The sequence below is a fragment of the Rhinolophus ferrumequinum genome, chromosome 11, assembly GCF_004115265.2.
Source record: "Rhinolophus ferrumequinum isolate MPI-CBG mRhiFer1 chromosome 11, mRhiFer1_v1.p, whole genome shotgun sequence".
NCBI classification, from domain to species: Eukaryota; Metazoa; Chordata; class Mammalia; order Chiroptera; family Rhinolophidae; genus Rhinolophus; species Rhinolophus ferrumequinum.
The window spans coordinates 51,736,604-51,758,711 of NC_046294.1; the positions used below are offsets into that span (position 1 = coordinate 51,736,604).

Consider the following 22,108-nt stretch of genomic DNA (forward strand, 5'->3'; position numbering starts at 1 on the left):
TCTTACTGATATTTAATCCCCAGATCTGGGTATGAGCTCAGGACATAGGAATAAAGAAGAGGCAACAAGAATCTGGAAAGAAGACATTCCACATAAAAATAATTTGGGAAAAAACATTTCCAAATGAAGACATTTCAGTAGTTTTTATATTTTGTGAGTTCATAAACAGTTTAAGAACTTAAAAGTAACTAACTTTTTAAAGTAACTGTGGCTTTAGATTGTCTAAAATCTGGCAAGAGCATAATTATTTTCGTAGAATTTGCTCAGATTAATAGTTAACAGAACTTTAAAACGGTCTATTTTCCATTTGACTTCAATCACATTAGGAAAGAAAGACAAGGAAAACATTTAATCGGGAAATAAAGGTCTTAACGAAAAATTAAGTCAAGAAAAGGATAGATCTCTTATCCAGGATACCAAAAAAAAAAAAAAAAAAAAAAAAAAGGTATATAAATGATGAGAAAGAAATTAAATACTGTACTTTTATCTCCAGGTAAGATGGATCGGTAAAATCGGTCCTTCTTTTTCTTCTCCTCTGGATTTGGGGGCAGAGGTTTGGAACCGTGGTTTAGGGTTCCAGCGTCTTTGCTGCCAGCTCCAATCATAGTGCTGGTGTTTCTCATTGGAGGGGCTGGGGGTTTATCTTGAATGTCGAGGCCGTTATTTGACATTGTCAACACCACCAGCAGCTACTGGAATGAGAAGAAAAGAACATAATTCTTTTATTATTTTTCAGGAAGAAGAAACTATGTGTTGAAAAGTTTAAAAGAATCCAAACTCTACAATTCTTCCTTCAGGGCCCAGCTCAAGCCCTTCCAGGGCTTACATACATAGATAGCATGACTATTGCTAGCATATCCAGTCAACAATACTCAAAGATGTAACACCTGCTCTGTGCCAAACGCTGCTGAAAATTCACAAGGTTCTGGTTTTCCTCTGCATTCCCCTATCTAAGGCATTAGAGAGCACAGAAAACAATGACGATGTAGTTTAAAAGACAGAAATTCGGCCCAGCCAAACTAAGTATGAATCCCAGTGCCCTTTACTAGCTTTAGAGAAATTCCTTAACCACTTGGGTGCCATTTATTCATTCACATGAAGTGTAAATAAAACTGCTAACAGAATTCCATGTAGTGAATCCTCTGCCAACCTCTAATTTTGTAACCTTAGGAAAATCACATTCCCTCTCTGGAATGGGCTGTATCATTGTATCAAGGATCAGTAAAGTTGCAGGGTTTGTAGATAGTTTTATTGAAACACAGCCACACCCGCTAATTTACATATTGTCTATGGCTGCTTTCACCTTCCAATGGCAGAGATGAACAGTTGCAACAGAGTCTGTATGCCCACAAACCTAAAATATTTATTATCTAGTTCTTTCCAGGAAAAGTTGGCTGCCCTGGCCTATATCACCTCTCCACTATCTCCTTTCTCCAAAATACTTTAGATATCAATTACTTAAATGCTATGAACAAAAACCTATGAGTCTCTTTAATATTTTCTAATAAAGGCAAAATTAAAAGATGCCCTGCATCCATCTTTCTTGTTCTAAAAATATATGGTCAATGCAGTAACCATCCAGTCCTACATGATGTTGAATTTAGTAGCAATCTCCAATTCATCTAGAAAACGGAATGAAATCTAAAATAAAAGTGAAAAAATCCCTATCAGATGTACCAATAGTTCAGATGTACCAATAATGAACATAGATGTTATTACCTTAAATTCCAATGGATAGACATGAATGTTTCCAGAATTAATAGTTTCTCTATTTGTCCATGTGACAGTGGAAATTGTATCTGTAACCATGACCATTTACAACATAAGCTCATTGGAATCGCACACAACAGTGCTTTGGAGACTCAAGTTTCTAATTTAAAAAAATCAAAACCACCATAATAATCATGAAGAGCTTTTTTGGAAATTTAGATGCCCTGGTTGGTCCTCCATAAATTTTGATTTAGTATGACTGGGTAAAGGCCAAAATTCTGTAATTTAAAAAATTAGTGATCCTGGTTCCAGCCAGATTTCAATACCACTACTTTAGATGTCAATTACTTAAATGCTATGAACAAAATGTATAGGAGTCTTTTAAATATTTTCTAATAAATGCAAAACTAAAAGATGCCCTGCATCTATTTTTTCCTTAAGTCCTTTCTCCACATGCCCTTTGGAAACGCTCTCACCTAGGTGTTCCCTCCAGACTCACCAGGCAATGGGTATACTTTCCAGATTATTACGTTTATTTTTACTGTTACAATTGACTTCACCAGGAGCCAGAAATGTTCCCCAAAGGGTGGGCTCGATTTTGTCACCTTTGCAATCCAAAAGTGTCTAGTATAGTATCTGACTCACAGTAGGTTCAATAAATATTTTAATTAATCAAAAGTTTGCACAGGGATCTATACCTTGCCTTGAAGGAGTGTAGGACATGAAATTGTAAGGCTCTTTACAATCTGGCAACGACCCACCTCAGAAACTAAGCCACTACACCTGGACAACGCTTACATTCCTACTACACCTTAGAAATCTCTGTTCTCCTGAATTTGTCTCTTACCCTCCTCCTGATGCCCCAATGCTTCTTGCCAATGATTTTTCCTACCTCTGAATGATAAAAATCTTAATCATCTTTCAAGGTCAAATTCAAACTTCACCTCTTTGTATAATCATCCTGACCTTCCTCTGGCAAACCAACTGCTCCTGACTTCTCTTTCTGAACCAATCAAGTCAAGAAAGCAAGGACCATTTTGTTAATTTATATGAACTCTCTGGATGGTATGCTTTTTATCCATTTCTTCCAGTTTCACTTTGCAGATTTCCTTTTGCTTTCCCTCCCAGCCCCCACTCAAGTCCCTCAGCTCCCCGAAAGAGAACTTCTGGCTTCGCTCTCACATGTACCTTCTCTCTCGGGACGGCCAGTTCCAAAATTACACTCCCTGCAGCCACCTGATCGCCAGAGCAGACCCTTATTCGCCTCTTCGGTGAGTCAGCCAACAACTTCATTGAATACACGTAACTCCCTTTCAGGACCACGGCCCTGCGCTGTGCCAAGAAAGACTTCATCAACCTTCCCAGCTTTTCTTCATTTCTCAGTTCTTTCCCTATGCTTGAAGAACATGGTGGTAGATCTCCAGTTTCAGAGGGATTCCAAGTTACTTAAAACCTAAAATCTGCTGTCGAGTTACAATGTTTGAATCCTCTGTATCATATCCCAGCCTAGGTCATCCAGCCTATGCTTGAAAACCTCCAGTGACAGGAAACCTACAGTCTCAAAAGTTAGCCTATTCTTATCACTTTGTGAGGGGTGTAGACGTCTAGTACATTGTTTTGTACACCTGAAACTAATAAAAAAAAAATTTTTTTTAAGTTAGCCTATTCTATCTTTGGTCACCTCATTCAGAGAGCTCTCACTTCAATTAACTTCTGTCTATCTCACACTGCACTGCAATTACTTATTTACGGGTTTGCCTCCCCTTACACCGCCTCCCCCACCAGACTTAGACTCTGGACTCCTCAAGAACTAATTTCAATCCTATTTATTTTTCAGCCCCAACTCCAGCAAAGAGTAGGTAATCAATAAAGACTTGTTGAACAAATAAAGAAGTGAAAAAATGAACAAATGAATGAATAAACAAACAAAAACTATTTCCACCTGTTAGTCCTAAATCCTATCTCTTAGTGCTATTCAGAAAAGATTACTGCCTCTTCCCCAGACAGAACTTTAGATACTTCAATCATCTTTCGAGGCCCCCCAAATCTATTTTCTCAATGCTAAACATTGCAGGACCCTCAACTGCACTCACAGAACACACTTTCATGCCTTCTTAGTCCTTCTCTCTGAACTGACTTGGACTTTTCTAATTTCCCTGTCACCCTCAAACCAGTCCTTTCCTGTGGTTTCTCCACAGTTTTACTCTCTTTACACATCACAGATCCCCTCACTGGTCATTTCGTCCACCTGTACTCAGCACAACACTTGGCACATTTTAAAACCTACTCAATGTTAAACTTTGTTTACAGGGAAACAAGTCAAAAACCTCAATCCTGAGAGGGGAAAGAAGAAACATTCTCAACTCTTGAAATAGGAAACCAGACACAGTGTCTGTAGGCCGAATATTTGGGAGGATGACCAACCAGTGCCTTCTGGGAGGCTGCAGTCAGTGGGCCTGAGGCCAGCATCTAGGGTGACAGTTCAGACGGCATCCCTCACGCCATCCTAGACAACAAACTGATATAACAGAAAGACAAACTGACCAGGTTTTACCAATGCCCCAGAGGCTCAAGGAGCCTAACAATTTATGAGCAACAAATTATACTGAAGTATTCATTATGAACCAACTGAATGGCTCTGTAATAAATGAGGATCGCTGTGAGGTTTCACAAGGACCACTGGTAGGGCAATATAGTAAAAAGGCAACTGGAGTTAAAATCAGGAGACTGGAGTTGAAGCCCTCTGTTACTTACCGGCTACAGTCCTTACAGAAGTCCCTTCACCTATGACCTGCAATTTGTTGTTTCCCACTGTGCCGTCTCTAGACAGATACTGGTTAAGAGCAAACCAAGGAGGGGAAGCGACTTGTGCCTCTTTGGCTGTAAAAAGCATAGCATGCTGTAAAAAGCATAAAGGTATAGTGCTAGAGTAGAAAAAAGGGAAAGAAAATGCTTTCCAAGTAGCTACTATGTGTAAGGTACTTTACATACTGAATAAAAACTGGACAGGGATTCGGAGAAAGAGTGTGCTCACAAACTACTTCTTTCTACTTGGTCACATCTGGATTCCACAGCCACTTGTATGTAACAGAGTCAAGGTAATCAAAGATTTAAGATACACATACCATCAAAGCCAGAAGCAACCTTAAATAAAAGTCATCTATCTAATCTGACCCCCTCATATTTGCCACCTCATACAACATGTAGGAACACAGGTCCAAAAAACAAGAAGGAAATTATCTAAGGTCACACCGCAATTTAAGGATTAGAACCCATGTCTTCAGACTATCTGCCAAAGGATTTTCCAACTACACTGGAGGTAATTCTAGCTGCTTTGTATGTTTTCTGACCGGAATTCTACTCCTTCTGATTTACGTTTCAGTGAGTCAAAATGTGAGTCAAATTGAGACAACGGCAAATATTGTAATATATAAACATGTTTGGGCTGGACTTGATTGATATTTACTAAATTTCTGCCATGAACTAAGCGTCAAAGAAGACATATAAATTCTTGATCCCCAAATCAGTCACATGAAAGTTATACACACTTTTTGCTGTAGTTGCAGGTTCTTCATTCTAGTACAATTCAAATCAATACATTTGTACTGAGTATTTATATGTAAGGTGCTATGCTAGAAACCAGGGACTTGGAGATAAATACAAGAACAAGATATGATCTCGGCTCCAGAGGTTCTCTCAGGACAGTAAGCAAGACAGACAGGACCTAGAAAACCACACCACCAGGCCTCTTGTAAGCACTGCTGTACAACAGTACAAGCAATAACATGTCAGAAGACACACAAAGGAAAGACTGTGCTGAATGAAGGTGATCAGTGAGGCTTTAGAGAAGAGGTGGTACTAAGAGTAGGGGCTTAAAGAATAAATAGGGCAGACTAGTGGTCTTTGACTCTAGACTGTTCGAATCCCCTATGAGCTTTTTAAAACACCAGCTGTTGCACACCTGAAATCTATGTAATTTTACTAACAATTGTCACCCTAATAAATTAAAAATAAATTAAAAAAAAAAAAAACACCAGCTGAAGTTCGTAGGGGCAAGTATACTAATATCTGCAACTTACTTTGAAATACATTTTATAAAAATCAAATAGAGTAATGGATGAACATAGAGGTGTGACACAATATACATGTCAGTATATAATATACAGTGGATGTGATAAAGCAAGTATACGAAAATGTTAATGGTAGAAGAATCTAGGTGGTGGTTACCCAGGTATTCACTATAAAACTATTTCAACTTTGCTATACTTCTGAAAATTTTCCTAATAAAAAATGGGGGTGGAGGGCGGAATACCAATGCTTGAGTCCCGATTTAATTGGTCTGGGACAAGCTCGGGCATTGGTATCCTACCTGCACAAAAGCAAACAGACAATAAATAAATGAATGATTTTGATGAAGCGCAACGACAGCAGATGCATCCCAGACCCCAGGAATGGTGTATGTCTGAGAGGACAGCGTGGCAGAAGGCAACACGAAGATGAAAAAGGAAGCTGAGGGATCACGGTGGGCCTTGCATTCTCCACACACATACAGCTCTCTCGGTCAGAAAAATGGTCCCTTCAAAGCAGTTCTAGATCTGCACAATGACTGTCTCATGTTAAAAATAAAAGATGACACTGTTGATTTAAAAAAAGGCTGTGGAGAGATGACAATGAAAAAAGAGGTGTTGCCTGGAGGAGGGGACCAGCTGCTATCTGTCGGCTGGGCTGTTCATACTCAGTGATGGCGAGAGCTCAGGCAATGGGGCTGGGAGATTAGGAGCTCCCCGAAACTGCCTAAGAGAGTTGCTAACGTTCTAAAACGTAGCTTCCCCAGAGACCCTTCTGGACAAACTATCTTTACAAGTAGGATTTCAGCCATCATTTGGGACTGGTATTTTAATAACCACTGACATGAGATCACACGTTGGAGTTTACTGAAAACTTGGAAATCTGTTTGATCACTATCAGTTTTCTCATTCCTTCACGCAAATATTATTCATCACCTACTGTTTGCTAGGCCCTGGTAGGTGCTGAGGATAAAACAGTGAGCAAGTGAGAAGAAACAAAATCTCAGAGACATTAGCCAGTCCCGGGTCACAGAACTAGTGGGCAGCAGAGGCAGGGACCTGAAATGAAGGCTGTAACACCCTCTCTCTTTCCATGACACCACACCTCACTGTTCCCTCTAGAGGCAAAGGAATGGACCTGACAACCTCTAGTAACTCCTCAGACCATTATTTAACATGAAGGAGGGAAAGGAAAAAGAAGAAAGAAAACCTACTCCATATATGAATCACATTTCTCAGTTCCGACAACTCAGAGCAACTGAGACAGGCATGACCTATACTCCACCCAGGACTGGGGAGTACTGCATGCCCTTGACACCTAGTTATGAGAATCTGATCTTTAATTAAATTGTGCCAGGAGGTTTTCTTTGGCACAGGCCTAGAATGCTGCAGTCCTGAATTTGCTGAGGGATGTCCTTCTGACATGTCAAAGACATTCCCGCTATGCAGCCTCCAGCCACTTGCTCTGGTTTAGCAACAAGAAAGCAACTGCTGAGGTAGCGGGAGGAAAACTGGAGGCTGTTTCTAGCCTGGTAGGAGAGCAACTTTAATTTCTAACCCTCAGTCTTCTCTTATGTAAATACAAATAAGACTATTAATACTTTAATACTTTATAGTTATCATAATTAAAAAGCATATATAAAAGCATCTACCATGCTGCCTGGCAGAGAATAAATAAAGGTCCAATAAATATCTGTTTCCCTCCCCCACTCATCTTTCCAGTTTCATCTCTACTATTCCTTAAACTTGTCGTTCCAGCTAAATATGCTTCCATGCCCCTGCCTTTGCCCACGCTGTTCTCTGTCTAAAATGTCCCAACTTGTCTGCCAAGCAAAGTCCTCCTCATTCTTCAAGACCCAGCTTGACTCACTTCTTCTGTGAAACGTTCACAGAAGCCCCCTTACTTCTACTCCCCCCCATTTTAATAGCATTTTATACATTCTTCTATGCAGCAAATTCCATATTTCATATCAACAACGCAAGGGACTGTGAACAACTCAAGTGACAAAACTGTGTCTAATTATCCTCTCAGTCCCTTTGTCCCACCCAGCACAGACCTGGTAATTACTAAAAGTTCACTGACTAAGGCAACCTGGTTTAGAGGGGGAAAAACAACAAAACACAGGAGCTGGAAGGATCTTGAAAAATCAGTCAGTTCCAAAGCCTTATTTTATAGCTGGGAATCTGAACCCATAGGGCTATGCAATTTATCTAAGATCATTCAACGAAATAATGAAAAGGACATGACTGGCCTCTGATTATTCCGATTCTCTTAGAAACATTCTTTCACCACTAATTATAATTTGAGACAGAATGAACAAAGGCTGTACCTGGGAGGCTTCCTGCAATTGCAGAGCTATGAGAGTCAGCAAAGTGAAATGGAAAAGGCAGAGAGATTTGGAGTCAGAGACTTAGATTCACTTAAGCTGGCCCTCTACTTTCACCCTCCCCTCCTCCCACCAATCACACCTACACATCTTCCTCACTCCTAACAAACAGGCACTAGAGTAACTTGCAGAAACCAGTACCAAAGGTCTTACAATCCTCTCCCTACTAACTTGAGAAATTCCTCACCTGCAGCCCCAGTTGAGCTATTCCCCTCAAATCAGTCAACTTCAAATCTCTAGCCTTCCCAATGGATGGCCAGTGTTCCCAAGAAACACTGTGATCTATTCTGCTGTCTCCTAAATGGATGACCTTCTAGGCAATCTCTGCCTGGACACATCCTGTGGTTTCCCGCACTGCCACATGCTGCCTCAAAGGAACGTTTCTCTTGGAAGTATAAAAACCGCAGCATGAAAATGGACTGTCTTCTTGCCTCTAAAAGATAATCCGGACTAAGCCAATCAAGCTTCCAGGGTCCATTTACTTCAATCATCTTTGATCCCCCACACTTTCGTCCCCAACCTTTTCTGTATGCCCACTAATCTGATCAAATTCCTCACTCCTTTCCTACCCTGGAGCCCTTTCATTATTTCCTTTGGAACTTCCCGTTTGCCGTGGGCTTACTCCCCTTGCCTTCTCTCCTTTAAAGAAACCCAGCTATCGCCTGAAGAACAGACCTCTCCAGCAGTCCTCTCACCTGGAGGCTGTTCTCTCTCACACCCTACCTATCAGTGTTCTCTTTAATTTTCAGTGCCATTTCAAAAAAACAAAACAAAAACAGGACATTTCTTTCTCTTCGTCTTGTGTAAGTTCCATTCCTTTGCGTGGCCTCCAATGGCTGCTATCACACTTCCTTGCTGCCTAATACCCACTTCCTGGTCTCCCCACTCAAAGGCTCTAGAACCTAGATCAGCCTTCTTCTGTACCCCACCAGATGTCATTCTAGGTGACTCCAACAGCCATACCGACGACCTGCCAGCTCTGGCCCCTTCACTGGCTGACCTCCAGTCCCCCCTGCCTTCACTTCTCTTTTTCCCTAACCACGTCCATCAAAATCACTCAAACATCAAAAACCATCAACCCTCTAAAACTCACCAAAAAAACAAAAACAACCTGCTTTTAAAAATGGCAAAGGACTTGAATAAGCATTTCTCCAAGGAAGAGACATGAAGAGCCAATAAGCAAATGAAAAGATGCTCAGTACCTACTGTACTACCCAGAGTTGTCAAAATCACACAGACAGAAAATGTAATGGTGATTGACAGGCTGGGGGAGGGGAGCATGGGAAGTTACTGTTTAATAGCTGTAGAGTTCCAGTTTCACAAGATGAAGAAGAGTTATGGAGATGGATGGTGGTGACGGTTGCAAAACAATGAGCATGTATTTAATACCACTGAACTGTATACTTAAAAATGCTTAAGATGACAAATTTCATGTTATGTATATTTTACTACAAAAAAAGAAAAGGATAAAAAAGTAAGGGGAATTAGAAATTACTATTAATCAGTCAACTACCATGTGCCGGAAATTCACAGTGGTATCAGCCACGTGACAGTGGGAGCCTGTCAATGCCGGGGCACCAGCCAGTGAGCTGAGACTGAAGATGTTAATTAACTAAGGGCAGTGGATGACCGACTCTCAGGGGAGCAAGGAAAAGTGGTGCGACCATCGGGAAGTTATTACAATAATCCAAGTGAGAACTGATGGTGGCTTGAATGGATAGCAACAGGTAGAAATAAGTATTGCAAAGGTAGATATGTTTTGAAACCAAATGGCTTATTTAGAAATTGAATGTACAGTGTGAGAAAAAAGGAAAAATCAAGCTTATCTCTAAATTGTTAGCCTGACGTGAGAACGCTGGATGAAAATAAACATGCTGTAGTGTCTCCTATTCAAAGACACACACACACACACACACCCTCCCTTTGCACCCATAGCCTCCTCCAAACACCATTTATTTCTTTGTTCCCCTTTATAGCAAAGCTACTGTCTACTTACACTATCTCTACTTCCTCCCCTTCTGTTTGCCAACTAACACCCTGTATTTCACCAAAAGTAGTCTTGTCAAGATTGCCAGTCATCTCCATGTTGCCAAATCAAATGGTCACTACTCTGTCCGCTCCATATTCAATCTCTCAGCAGCATTCAACATAATTGATCTCCCTTTTCTTTCAAATGCTTTACTTTCTTGGCTTCTGGGGAAGCACATTCACCTGGCTCTCCTTCTATCTTTCTGTCTACTCCTATTTCCTTTGCAGACTCTTCCTTCACCAGATAGTCTCCATATGTCCAAGGCTAAGAAGCTCCATTCCTCAGACACTACACACTCCCCCAAATGATCGCATCCATTCCCTCCAATGGCTGCTTTACATGTCATCTCTACATTGATGATGCCCGAGTTTCTATCTTTACCTCAAAAGCTCTCTTTCAGACTAATAACCATCTGTTAGACAACTCCACCTGCATTTCTCAGAAGTAACTAAAACCTAACATGAACAAATGGAACTCTTGCTTTTCATAGCATCTGTCATGAATTTTAATTACATTCGCTTACTTATTATACATCTCCCTCAATAAACAGTAAGCTTCGCAAAGGAGCAACTAAGTCTGTTGTGTTTCTGATGTACACCTAGCAACTAAATAGGGCTTACAAGAGGAGACGCCAGAATTTACTAGACCCTGTGCCTGCTCTCAAAATATTCACATACTAATGGCAGAGGCACCTGCGTAAAGCACGCTGATAGTACAATGTGGTAAGCGCCACAATGAGCGGTGAGAGGAAGCACGTGAGCGCTGCATGGATCCAAAAGACGGGCCCTTAACAGCCTAGGAGTTAGGGAAGACGTTCTTAAGAAGGTGACTTAGAGTTTATTTTTGCAAGATAAGAATAAGTATAGCTATTAAATGCCTACTATATATTTTTTTCTTTATTATAGAATTATTTTTAAGTTTTATAGTAAACTCTTCAAGATAGGTATAAATATCTTCCGTTTTATATATGAAGCTTAGAAAGATTAAAAACCAGGTAGCTAGTAAGTGGTGGAACCAGAATTTGAATTGAGTTCAGTCTGCTTTTAAATTCTTCCCCTTCCTTTACACACACACACACACACACACACACACACACACACACACACGAGGTGTGATCAAAAAAATATGGTGAATGCTGCTGCCAAGTGCCATCCAATGGAAAGGCAGGGATCTTCAATATGGGAAACAGCACTTGAAACAGTGTGTGACAAGTTTCCGTTTGTTTGGTGCAGTCAGTCGGGTGTGAGCAACAGTTGAGAGAAATGTGTGTTTTAAAGAGTGCCGTGCATCATCCTCCATCACAACGCTCCATGTCACACGTCGCTTCTGGTATATGGCAATTTCTGTCCAATAAAAACATTCTGGTGTGTCCTCATCCACCTTATTTACCAGATCTGGCACCTTGCCACTTCTGACTCTTCCCCAAAGTCAAAATGACCATGAAAGGTAAACATTTTGAATGGATTCAGGACATCGAAGAAGCCACGACAGCGCAACTAAAGACACTCACAAAAGAAGACTTCCAGAACTGCTTCAGAAAGTGGTAAGAACGATCCGGTAAGTGTGTTTGAAGTGAGGGGCAGTATTTTGAGGGGGATTAATGGCAATGTGTATTTTTATGGTAATAAACCTTTTTATTTAAATATTCGCCGTAGGTTTTGACCACACCTTGTGTGTGTGTGTTGTGTGTGTGTATCACAAGGCATCACTAAAAGCAATACCTTTTACACTTGCCACCTACTATTTGTTTGACCCTAAACAAATCACTCTCCCTCTGAAGCTGTTTGCAGCATGGGACTCAATTACAAGTCTCTAGATCATTCTTTCTAGCCCCCTCCTTTCCCTTTATTATTAAGGACTGAAGCTCAGTTTTAAACTAGTCAGTGAGCAACCCTAGGTATGTCTTTCAGGCTGCAGCATCTGAGCGTTTTTCATGGCTGAAAATGTATTCAGAAATAACTACAGTAACATCTGTACAGCACTTTACAGTATACAAAGCAGTTTCAAAGATTCATTATTCCATTTGATCTTCACCAACCCTATGAACTGTTAAGTCCCTATTTTACAGAGGCCAGTGGAAGTAAAATGCCTCGCCTAGCTCCATCTGGTCTCTGGACTCTACCACCCGCCAGAAATTGAATTTAAAAAAAAAAATGGGGGAAGAGGGGACGGCAGAAGGAGAGTTAGAGAGCAAATGACTCATAGAGAGAGCTCAGCACCGAGTCACCCAAGTGGCCTGGAGCCAGGAGAAGTTAACAGGGACCGAGTCTGTTTCCCTTCCAAGGTAATGAGTGTTTGTTTGGCCATGGCACGGTGACCTGACCTACCGTACAGAAGTGTTCTTTTTTATTCGCAGCAGTACCTAGAGTCTAACCCCACAGGTAGGCAGAAAAGAGAATATAAGAAAGCTCTTTGTACACTACATGTACATACAGGCCAAAAGATAACATGGTGTAAGAGAACAGGTGTCACCTTTAAAGAAGACTTGAGTTTAGGACCCAGCTCTGCCACTGTCTTGATGAATCAAAAGTTTCCTCTGTGTTATCCCAGCCCCTGTGCTTCTCTTATATCACATATACTTACCACATGAGCTTACAGATACCCATATTCCTGGACCTGTATTGGAAGACAGCACCTGAGTCCAATTTCCACTTTTGTATCCCTAGCACCTGGCACCATAACTAACATTAGAATAGATGGTTCGGAGAACGTTTGGTGATTGATGGAGCCCATATTCAAAGCTTTTTGTATATATACACATTGCACATTCTAGTCTAGACAGTGACTGCCAGGAAAACAGCAACCTGCTTCTTATCTCAGCTTCCCCTCTCCCTCTCCTATTTGGAGGACATTGCTTAAGAAAAGTTTGCTGAGTGGAAACAAACCAGTCCAAAAAGCCAGATTCCGAGGGAAAGAGAATGAACCTACCTGATCCTCTTTCCCACCACACCCACCTCTATCCCCAGATAAGCCCTATCCTGTCCAGGCTACCCTCTTCTTCCAAAGACCACTGTTCTTCTCCCTCCTCTTCTTCCTCCTCCTCACCCCTACTGTCCCTCTTCTTCCCTAGGCTCACAGGTCTGCCTCTTTTCCTCCAGGTCAGCAACGTCTCAGAGCTGCCAAAGCCTTGTTCATTCCCAGTCACTCGTCTCACGAGAATGGGAGCTTCTGCCCAGCCCGATTAGACACTCGCCGTCCCCCCACTCTCGTCTTCAAGCTCCCCACTTCCCATCTTGCTGACTCCCTACTGCCTGCTGCTGCCCACTCCCCTCAGGGAAGGAGGTAGGGAGCAAACCCGGGGCAAAAGATTGCTTATTGGTAGGCCCAGAGTTAGGACGGAGGCAGTAAGGAGAGAGATTGACACTTGGGGAAGATAGAATTTGTAGGTGAAAGCGGAAAGCAGGTAAATTAGGTAGGAAACAGCGCGTACGGGCCTCCCAAATACCACAGCAAAGGCCCCTACAAACCGCTAATCCACTCACAGTGAGGAAGCTTAACCCAAATTTCTAAGAGGAAGAGAAGAAAGCCTCACCAAGAGAAGGACACATGAGAGGGAAGGAAAAACCAGCTCTGGGGAGGGATAAGAAAGAGGAAGCGTGAGAGGAGGAGGAACAAGGGAGAAAGTGGGGGTGGGAGAAAAGGTGGGTAGCGGGCAGGACAGGAAAAATAATCAGGAATAGGAAATAGAAAGAAAAGTGAAGCAAGGAAGAAGAGGAGGTGGAGTCATAAAAAAAACTGGGGGGAGGAAGGAGGTCCAAAATAATCAAGGTAGGTGAGGATCAAGCCTGACATGTATTTCTTGGTCCCAGATCATCAAGAAGGAAAGATTATAGTGATTAAGATATTACACAACCCCGAGGTCTGTCATTAACTTGGCAGAGTACGGAGGGGGCTCCAGAGAAGACAACCGAGGTTCAAGCAGCTTCGCACCCAAGTCTCAAAACATTGGCCAGTTCGGAGAAAAACACCTTGATCTGCTTCTTCCCAATCCCACCTCCCTCCACCTAACAAACCTACACGCAACACCAGAATAATCAGAACTCTCTATCTCTGCCTTGCCCATGAAGTCCCTGGGTCCTGGGCAGACCAGCGAGATGCCATCCGAAAGGCTGGCTGGAAGACAGGAACCACCGTCTGCTTCCTCAGTACACCGGCCTCCGACAGTGTGGAGGGAGACATCTCTGCAGCCCATTCAAAGAGCTTCAAGCTGGCCCACCTTTCCAAAAGGCAGTCTGACTGCCCGGGAAGCCAGAGTTACAGGCAGAATGTCAAGCCCAGATCAGGAAACTGAGGCCAGCCAGTCTGCCTGAGCAGGACCAGCCCCCAAGCCTCCTCTCTCCCAGTGTACTGCACCTCTCAACAGGTCATTTAGGATATACTGCCCCTCCCCAGCACGCAAGAGAAAAGCCCCCGTGCTCCCAGCAGGCCAGCACCTAAGCCAAGGGAGAGAAAAGCATCGCCCTAGCCACCAAGCAGAAAGGTGATTGCAAAGGACCACGGCTTCTGAAGCAGAGCAGTTCCCCCAAAACCAGCTTCCCCTTCACACCCTGTCCTAGCCTGAGCTCTTATTCCAGTGCTGGCCTAGCCCTGGGTGGGCTCATCAGAGGGTTCCACCCTCAGCCCTTCTCTCATTTGGGGTCTTTTAAAGGAAGAGACCCTAAATCTACCGGACCCTGCGTCAGCGCTGCCCGGAAGCCGGCGGAGACCACCCCCTCCCTAGCACCGCCCAGCTGGGCGCACCCACCCAAGCGGGGCCGGAATGAATACCTGGTGGGGAGAGCTGGCCCCAGCATCTCTGGCCACTGTTTCTGTCGCAGACCCGCACGTCTCCCGCCTCGCCTGACCACGCAAAGCCCTGGCTCCACCCGCGCCTCTTCACTCGGCTGGAGCAGGGCGCCCCGCAAGCAGCTCAGCGGCCCGGCTCCCGGGTGCAGCACGCTCCCGCCCTCGCAGGGCGCAGTGAAGGCGCTGCTTCGGGGTTGGCGAAGCAGAAGGGGCGGAGGAGGAAGGGAGGGAAGGAGGCGGGAGGAAGCGGCGCTTCTCCTTTCCGAGAACTGAGGGCGGGGAGACCACTACCTTCCCACCTTCTCAGCTATTCTCTCCAACCTAGTCTCCAGCGGGAGGTAATTTCTCACAGGGACCAGGCTTTCCAAGGCCTGTGACAAGGCCTGGTGAGCCCCAGAGTCAAAGAAGAGAACCCGAGTTCCTCTGTGCCTTAGGTTCTGCATCTAAGTCTGGACAGGACAACTAAGGTCAAACCTCCCATCTATCAGATTAGGCTTCGGAAAAAGAGATGCACCCCCCTCCCCATAAATGTGTCCCGTTCTAATTCCAATGCCCTGGGGGAAAAGATGGGTGAGGACTTTACACCCGTATTAAGCAAAGAGAGCTCTGTAGCAGCTACCATTTCCGTGCTGTTGGCGTTGTGTTATGTCTATCTCACCTCAACCTTACCAAGTAGACACTGCCAGATACCCATATGTGAAAACTGAGGTCCAGGAGAATGTGGTTTCATACAATTAGTACGTCTTAAACACCTATTAATGTAAGTCAGGCATTGTCATGGGTCCGCGCTAAACAACACATTACAGAATATTTACCAACCCTGGTCCAGACCCCTAAAGGCCAATAGTGCCCCCGATAACGAAAACAATTAAAAAACACATTCACACATTTCCACATGCTCCCTAGGAGGTAATATTACCTCGCCAACTCGCCCTCTAGGTCCTGCTCTTGAGAGAGAATAGCAATGGTCAGATTGTGCAGGGTCTCTCCCAGATCCTAATTAGGAGTTTGAATTTTGTTCTAAATTTTAGCAATGGTAAGGCGCTGGAAGGTTTTGAGCAGAATGACAAGATCGAATTTACATTTTTACAAGATCATTGAATACTAAATGGAGAATAGGGAGGAGAATGATGGAAACAAGAAAACAAATGAGTAGATTCTTTCAGAACTCCAGGCAAGGGAAGATGGTAATAATTTAGACTAATATATTGGAAGATGAGATGAAAAGAAACAAGCATATTCTAGAGACAGCTTGAAAGAAGCAGCAGAATTTGCTGAAATGGCAGGATATAAAGGGTGGTATCCGGCACTGACATTCCCAGGACCACACAGCTGGTAAGTGACCAAGTTGTCCCAACTCAGGTCTGACTCCTGTGCTTTATTTGTCTTTGCTGTGTTACTCAACTCTGTATCAACTGCCATATTTCTCTCCCTACTGCCTGGCAACGAGCAGGTAACCAGCATGATGCCTGATCGATGATTTAAGTGTGCTAGAGGAAATTTTATGTTATTTATCCATTTTCCCTGACACATGTCTACACCTCCATTCAATGTGCCCAAATTCATCTAACTGCAGAAGGGTATAGGGGAAGAACTGCATGAGGATGGGAAAAGCTCTTCTGTTAAGTATCTTTTCCCTTTCCCAGACCATTGAGTACTTGTGCTGGTCCAACTACCAGAAGTCTCAAATTGGGTGAAGAAGACACAGAATGTCCTGAAGACACCCACATGACAGACAAAACTGGTCAATAATACAGACTGGGGGGGGGTCTGTTATACTATGAGAACTCCGCTTCAAAGTAGTATCAGAATGTTTTTTTGACCCCACACCTTTGTGCTTCATCTCAACTTATATAGGGTGAATGAGAGCCAGAAACAGTCCTCCGCCTTGGACATTGTTTTTCAAACTAATGATCAATAATCATAGCATCTGATTTTACCCAACCTCCCACCCCACGCAGCGTCCTCTTATAGATGGTGTTCCCGGCCCTGCTGGAACATAGTCGGGAACAGAGAACTCTCTTACAATTAGCACTATGAGACAGTGCTTCCCAGTGTTCAGCCAGGTGCCTCTGTACACTTCCAATTCTGCCTCCTGGGACACCTCAAAAAATATCCTTCAGGGCAGGCCGTATTAAAGACTTTCAAATATGTGTGTGTGGTGATCTATAAAGCTCCTGTACTTTTTCACTTCTCCAGGATAAATACCCTCGGTTCTTTTAATCATTTGTTCATTCGACAACTAGCGTCATGTACAAGCCACTCCTTCAAGGAGTTTATGGTCTTGTTAGGGTGGTTTTCAACTCTCTCTGTGCATCACAATTACCTGGGCGGGTTTAAAAATATATACTGAAGTCCTACCAGAAATTGTGACTCAATTGGTCTGGGATGTGACATAGGTATACAAGTATATGTATATATAACTATATACATATAAGTTTATGTATATATAACTATAGGTACATAGAGAAGTATCAGAGGACTAACACTACTCAACTTCAAGACTTCCTATAAAGCTACAGTGATCAAGACTGTGTGGTACTGGTGAAAGAATAGACAAATAGATCAATAAGACAGAATAGAGAGCCCAAAATAGACCTACACAAATACTGTCAACTGATCTTTGACAAAGGAGCAAAGGAAATTCAATGAAGAAAGAATAGTCAATAAATGGTGCTAGAAACAGACCGACACGTGCAAAAAAATTAATCTAGACACAGACTTCACCCCTGTCACAAAAATTAACTCAAAATGTATCATACATTTAAATGTAAAATCCAAAACTGTAAAATGTTTAGAAGATAACACAGGAAAAAAATCGAGATGACCTTAGATTTAGCGACCACTTTTTTACATACAACACCAAAATCACAATCCATAAAAGGAAAAGTTGATAAGTTGGACTTAATTAAAATGTAAAACTTCTGTTCTGCAAAAGACACTGTTAGAGAATGAAAAGACAGGTCACAGACTTGAGAAAATATTGGCAAAACACATATCTGAGATGTATCCGAAATATACAAAGGACACTTAAAACTCAACAAGAATAAAAGAACTCAATTGAAAATTGAACAAAAGATCTGAATAGACACTTCCCCAAAGAAGATACAGAGATGGCAAAGAAACATGAAAAATTAATCAACATCAGATGTCATTAAGGACTTGCAAATTAAAACAGCAATCAGATACCACTACATACCTATTAGAAGGGCTAAAATCAAAAACGCTGATAACACCAAATGCAGGCCAGGATGTGGAGCAACTAGAACTCTCATTCACTGCTGATGGGAATGCAAATTTACAGCCACTTTGGGAGACGGCCTGACAGTTTCTTACAAAGCTAAATATAGGCTTAACTACAATCCAGCAATTCTACTCCTAAGTATTTACTCAAATGAGTTGAAAATTTATGTCCACACAAAAACCTGTCTACAAATATTTATTGCATCATTATTCACAACTGCCAAAATTCAACAGCAACCAAGATTTCAATCTACTGAAGGATTTTAATAGATGAATGGATAAACAAACATCCACATAATGGCATGTTAAAACAGCAATAAAAAGAAATGAACTATCAAGCCATGAAAAGCCATGGAAAAACCCTAAATGTATACTAAGTGAAAAAAAGCTAGTCTGAAAAGGCTGATTCCAACTATACAATATTCTGGAAAAAGCAAAACTATAGAAAGAGCAAAAAGATTAGTGGTTGCCAGGGGTTCAAAAGGAAATTGGGGGTAAGGATGAATAGGGCATTTTTAAGGCAGTGAAACTATTCTGTATGATACTATAATGTTGGATATGAGACAGTATCCATTGTCAAAACCCACAGAACTATAAAACACAAAGAGTGAACTGTAATATAAAACTATGGAATGTAGTTAATAATAATAATGTATCAATATTCGCTCATCAATTGTACCACACTAATGCAAACTGTTGCTAACAGAGGAAATGCAGGGGATGGGGGTGGAGAACGAGTATACGGAAGCTCTTCGCATTTTCTGGTCAATTCTTCTGTAAGTCTGAAATTGCTCTAAAAATACAATCTATTAAAATGAAATTTAAAAATGTTAAAGTATCAGGCAAAAAAAAGGACATACAAGATAAAGCTCATTTTCTTGCTTATTAGATTCATTAGATAGAAGATTACTCTGTCAAATTGCTGTAAAAGTTTCTAAACACTCTCAGTTTCTATGCGGACTGGGAACAGTTCAGACTCTACTTCGAGTAGTGGTGATGTAGGGCAACCTCCACTAAACATAGTTCTGTTTGCAATGACCCTCTTACTGCCTGGTACCCTAAGGGGGGACATGATACTCTAAGTGCAATGTGTCCCCTATAGAACATAGTTGGACTATCACCTACTTAACTGTACCTAGTGCTTCCAATAATTCAGTCTGAAGCTGCATTAGCTTTTCAGCCACTGCAATGCCTTTGACTGACATTGAGCTTAGGCAGCCAAAACCACCCTTTTCATCAGAATAGCATCCTGCTAGAGCTCCTCCAGGCTGCCGATGTGTTGCCATTTCTTTGAGACTTAAAATGAGAACTTCATTGTCATTCTCCTGAAATTTCATCTTGTTGGCTTCAACCCATCTTTTCCAGCGCGTGCGCTCTCTCTCTCTCTCTCTCTCTCCCCCTTCCGCCCCCATCTAGCACTGTAGTTTTCCCTTCCAGTCTTTGTCACCGGCAAATCTAATAAGTATGCTATGTCTTCAAACACTTACGAAACATCTATCAGGTATGTGCCCTTGCCTATACTAGGTTTCAGGGACTGGAGATGACCTAGAAATGCCCCACATCTTCAGGAATCAGCGCTAATAAGGGAGGCGGACATATATAAACTATAAAAAAGTGCTGCACTAGAAGACTGAATAAACTGAATAAATTGGATATGGTAGAAGAAACAAAGAAACATGTATCATAGAGTACAAGGCAGGACCACTAAGGTCTTCAGCAGGAAAGAGTAAAATCAGTCATCTTCTATTTTAGGTCTCAGTTCTCCAAACCAGATGCTGGTTTGCTCTAAAAGCAAAACTATAGAAAACTAGTCAGGAGGCTGACTAGCTGGCTCATACACTGACTCTTCCCACTGACTCTGCTCTAGGAAGCTTGGCTAAACTTGGCTCCCTCTGAGAGAGAACACAAGACTCACGAAATGCAAGCACCCTATTAAGAAGCCAGCAGTTTAATTTATTACTGAGAGCTAATAGCTAATAACCAAGGAAGACACTATCAACTAAAGAAATGAAAAACAATCAAATGAGGTAGAGGGGCCTTCACAGAGGAAACTGGACTTTCAAAGAAATGAAGTCCTCGAGGTAGATCTCAAATGACTTGCCCAAGTTTGCACAAGTTAGCAGTTAACTTGTCTTAAGTTCAGTAACTCCTTGCATTTATGTAGCCCTTTGGTTTACAAAGTAAATAATTTACAAGTTATTCTTCCATGGACCTTGATCTGTGTAGTCATCTTAAGCCTGACCAGGCCCTTTCAGGTCACTTGCCCGGCTTCTGAGGCATATGAGTCTGCAACCCCTGGTAACACCGTATAAAGTCTAATGATCAGTAATAATTAGCAAATTTTGTTTGGACACTACAGCTTTCAGCCTAATGGGTTATATATTTAACTAATGATTACTGTAATTATACTGCCTATAAGACTGTGGAAAATGATTGTTTTTATTTGATCCTTTGTAACCACAAATAATTTTAAGAACAATATGTTCACTGATTGAGAATTACAATTTTCTGATATCACCACTTAAATGTAAAAGTCAGTGAACAATGATGATTCTGGTTATAAAACAGTCATTAAACATACCATTCTTTCTTATAACTAGACAGGGCCAAATGCCTATTAATGGCTCCCTATAGCCCAGAAATAAACCCACAAATACATGGGCAACCAATTTTCAACAAAGGAGACAAAAACATACAATGGAGAAAGGAAAGCCTCTTCAATAAATGATGCTGGGAAAACTGGAAAACCATATGCAAAAGAATGAAACTGGACTGCTATCTGACACCACACACAAAAATGGATTAGAGACTTGAATGTAAGACCTGAAACAATAAAATACATAGAAGAAAACATAGGCACTAAACTTATAGACTTTGGTCTCAGAGGGGTTTTTGTGAACTTGACCCCACAGACAAGGGAAGTAAAAGCAAAAATAAATGAGTGGGACTGTATCCAACTAAAAAGCTCCTGTGTACAGCAAAAGAAAACATCAACAACAAAAAGCAACCAACCAAATGGGAGAAGGTAAACAATAGCTGTGATAAGGGGCTAATATCCAAAATGTATAAAGAACTACAATTCAACAACAACAAGTCCAATTTACAAAATGGGCAAAGGACCTGAATAGACACTTTTCCAAGGAAGACATACAGACGGCCAACAGATATGGGAAAAGATGCTCAACATTAGGGAAATGCAAATCAAAACCTCAGTGAGATCCCACCTCACACCTATTCGAAAGCTATTATCAATAAGACAAGAACTAACAAGTACTGGAGAGGATGTAGAAAAAAAAGAACTCTATTAGGAAATGCCCTATTTGCTATTAGGGAATGCAAATAAAAACCCCAGTGAGGTATCACCTCACCCCTGTTAGAATGGCTGTCATCAACAAGACAAACAATAACAAGCGTTGGAGAGGCTGCGGAGAAAAAGGAACCCTAGTGCACTGCTGGTGGGAATGTAAATTGGTGCGGCCACTATGGAAAACAGTATGGAGGTTCCACAAAAAATTAAGAACACAATGTCCTGAATCATTTTGACTTTGGGGAAGAGCCAAAAGTCACATGGTGCCAGATCAGGTGAATAAGGTGGATGAGAACACACCGTAATGTGTTTTTTTGTTTTGTTTTGTTTTTATTATTGTTATTATTAGTGTCAGGTGTACAAAACAATGTAACAGCTAGACATTTCACCCCTCACAAAGTGATAACCGTCCTCCCCCAATCTATTGCCTCTCTGGCATCGTATATATCTATTATAATTCCATTGACAGAAATTGCCATACACCAGAAACGACGTGTGACACGGAATGTTGTCCTGATGGAGGATGAAACCACTTAGTCATTTCATGTTAACGCATTGTTTGTGATCTATGATTTATGGC

The 22,108-nt window shown here is 41.9% G+C and overlaps 1 protein-coding gene across 6 annotated transcripts in view; it reads right to left on the minus strand.

Annotated features, from left to right (window-relative positions):
• PAK1 (p21 (RAC1) activated kinase 1) overlaps positions 1-22,108 on the minus strand; it is a 132,862-nt gene that overhangs the window by 57,092 nt on the left and 53,662 nt on the right. For 2 of the 6 annotated variants that reach the window (XM_033121712.1, XM_033121711.1), the window contains one exon: positions 482-692. In XM_033121712.1, coding sequence (XP_032977603.1) covers positions 482-671 — 190 coding nt within the window. In that variant the 5' untranslated portion in view covers positions 672-692. Of the gene's footprint in view, positions 1-481; positions 693-2,898; positions 2,916-14,960; positions 15,191-22,108 lie in introns of those variants that run through there. The other 4 variants (XM_033121713.1, XM_033121710.1, XM_033121714.1 and 1 more) reach the window with 4 other exon arrangements.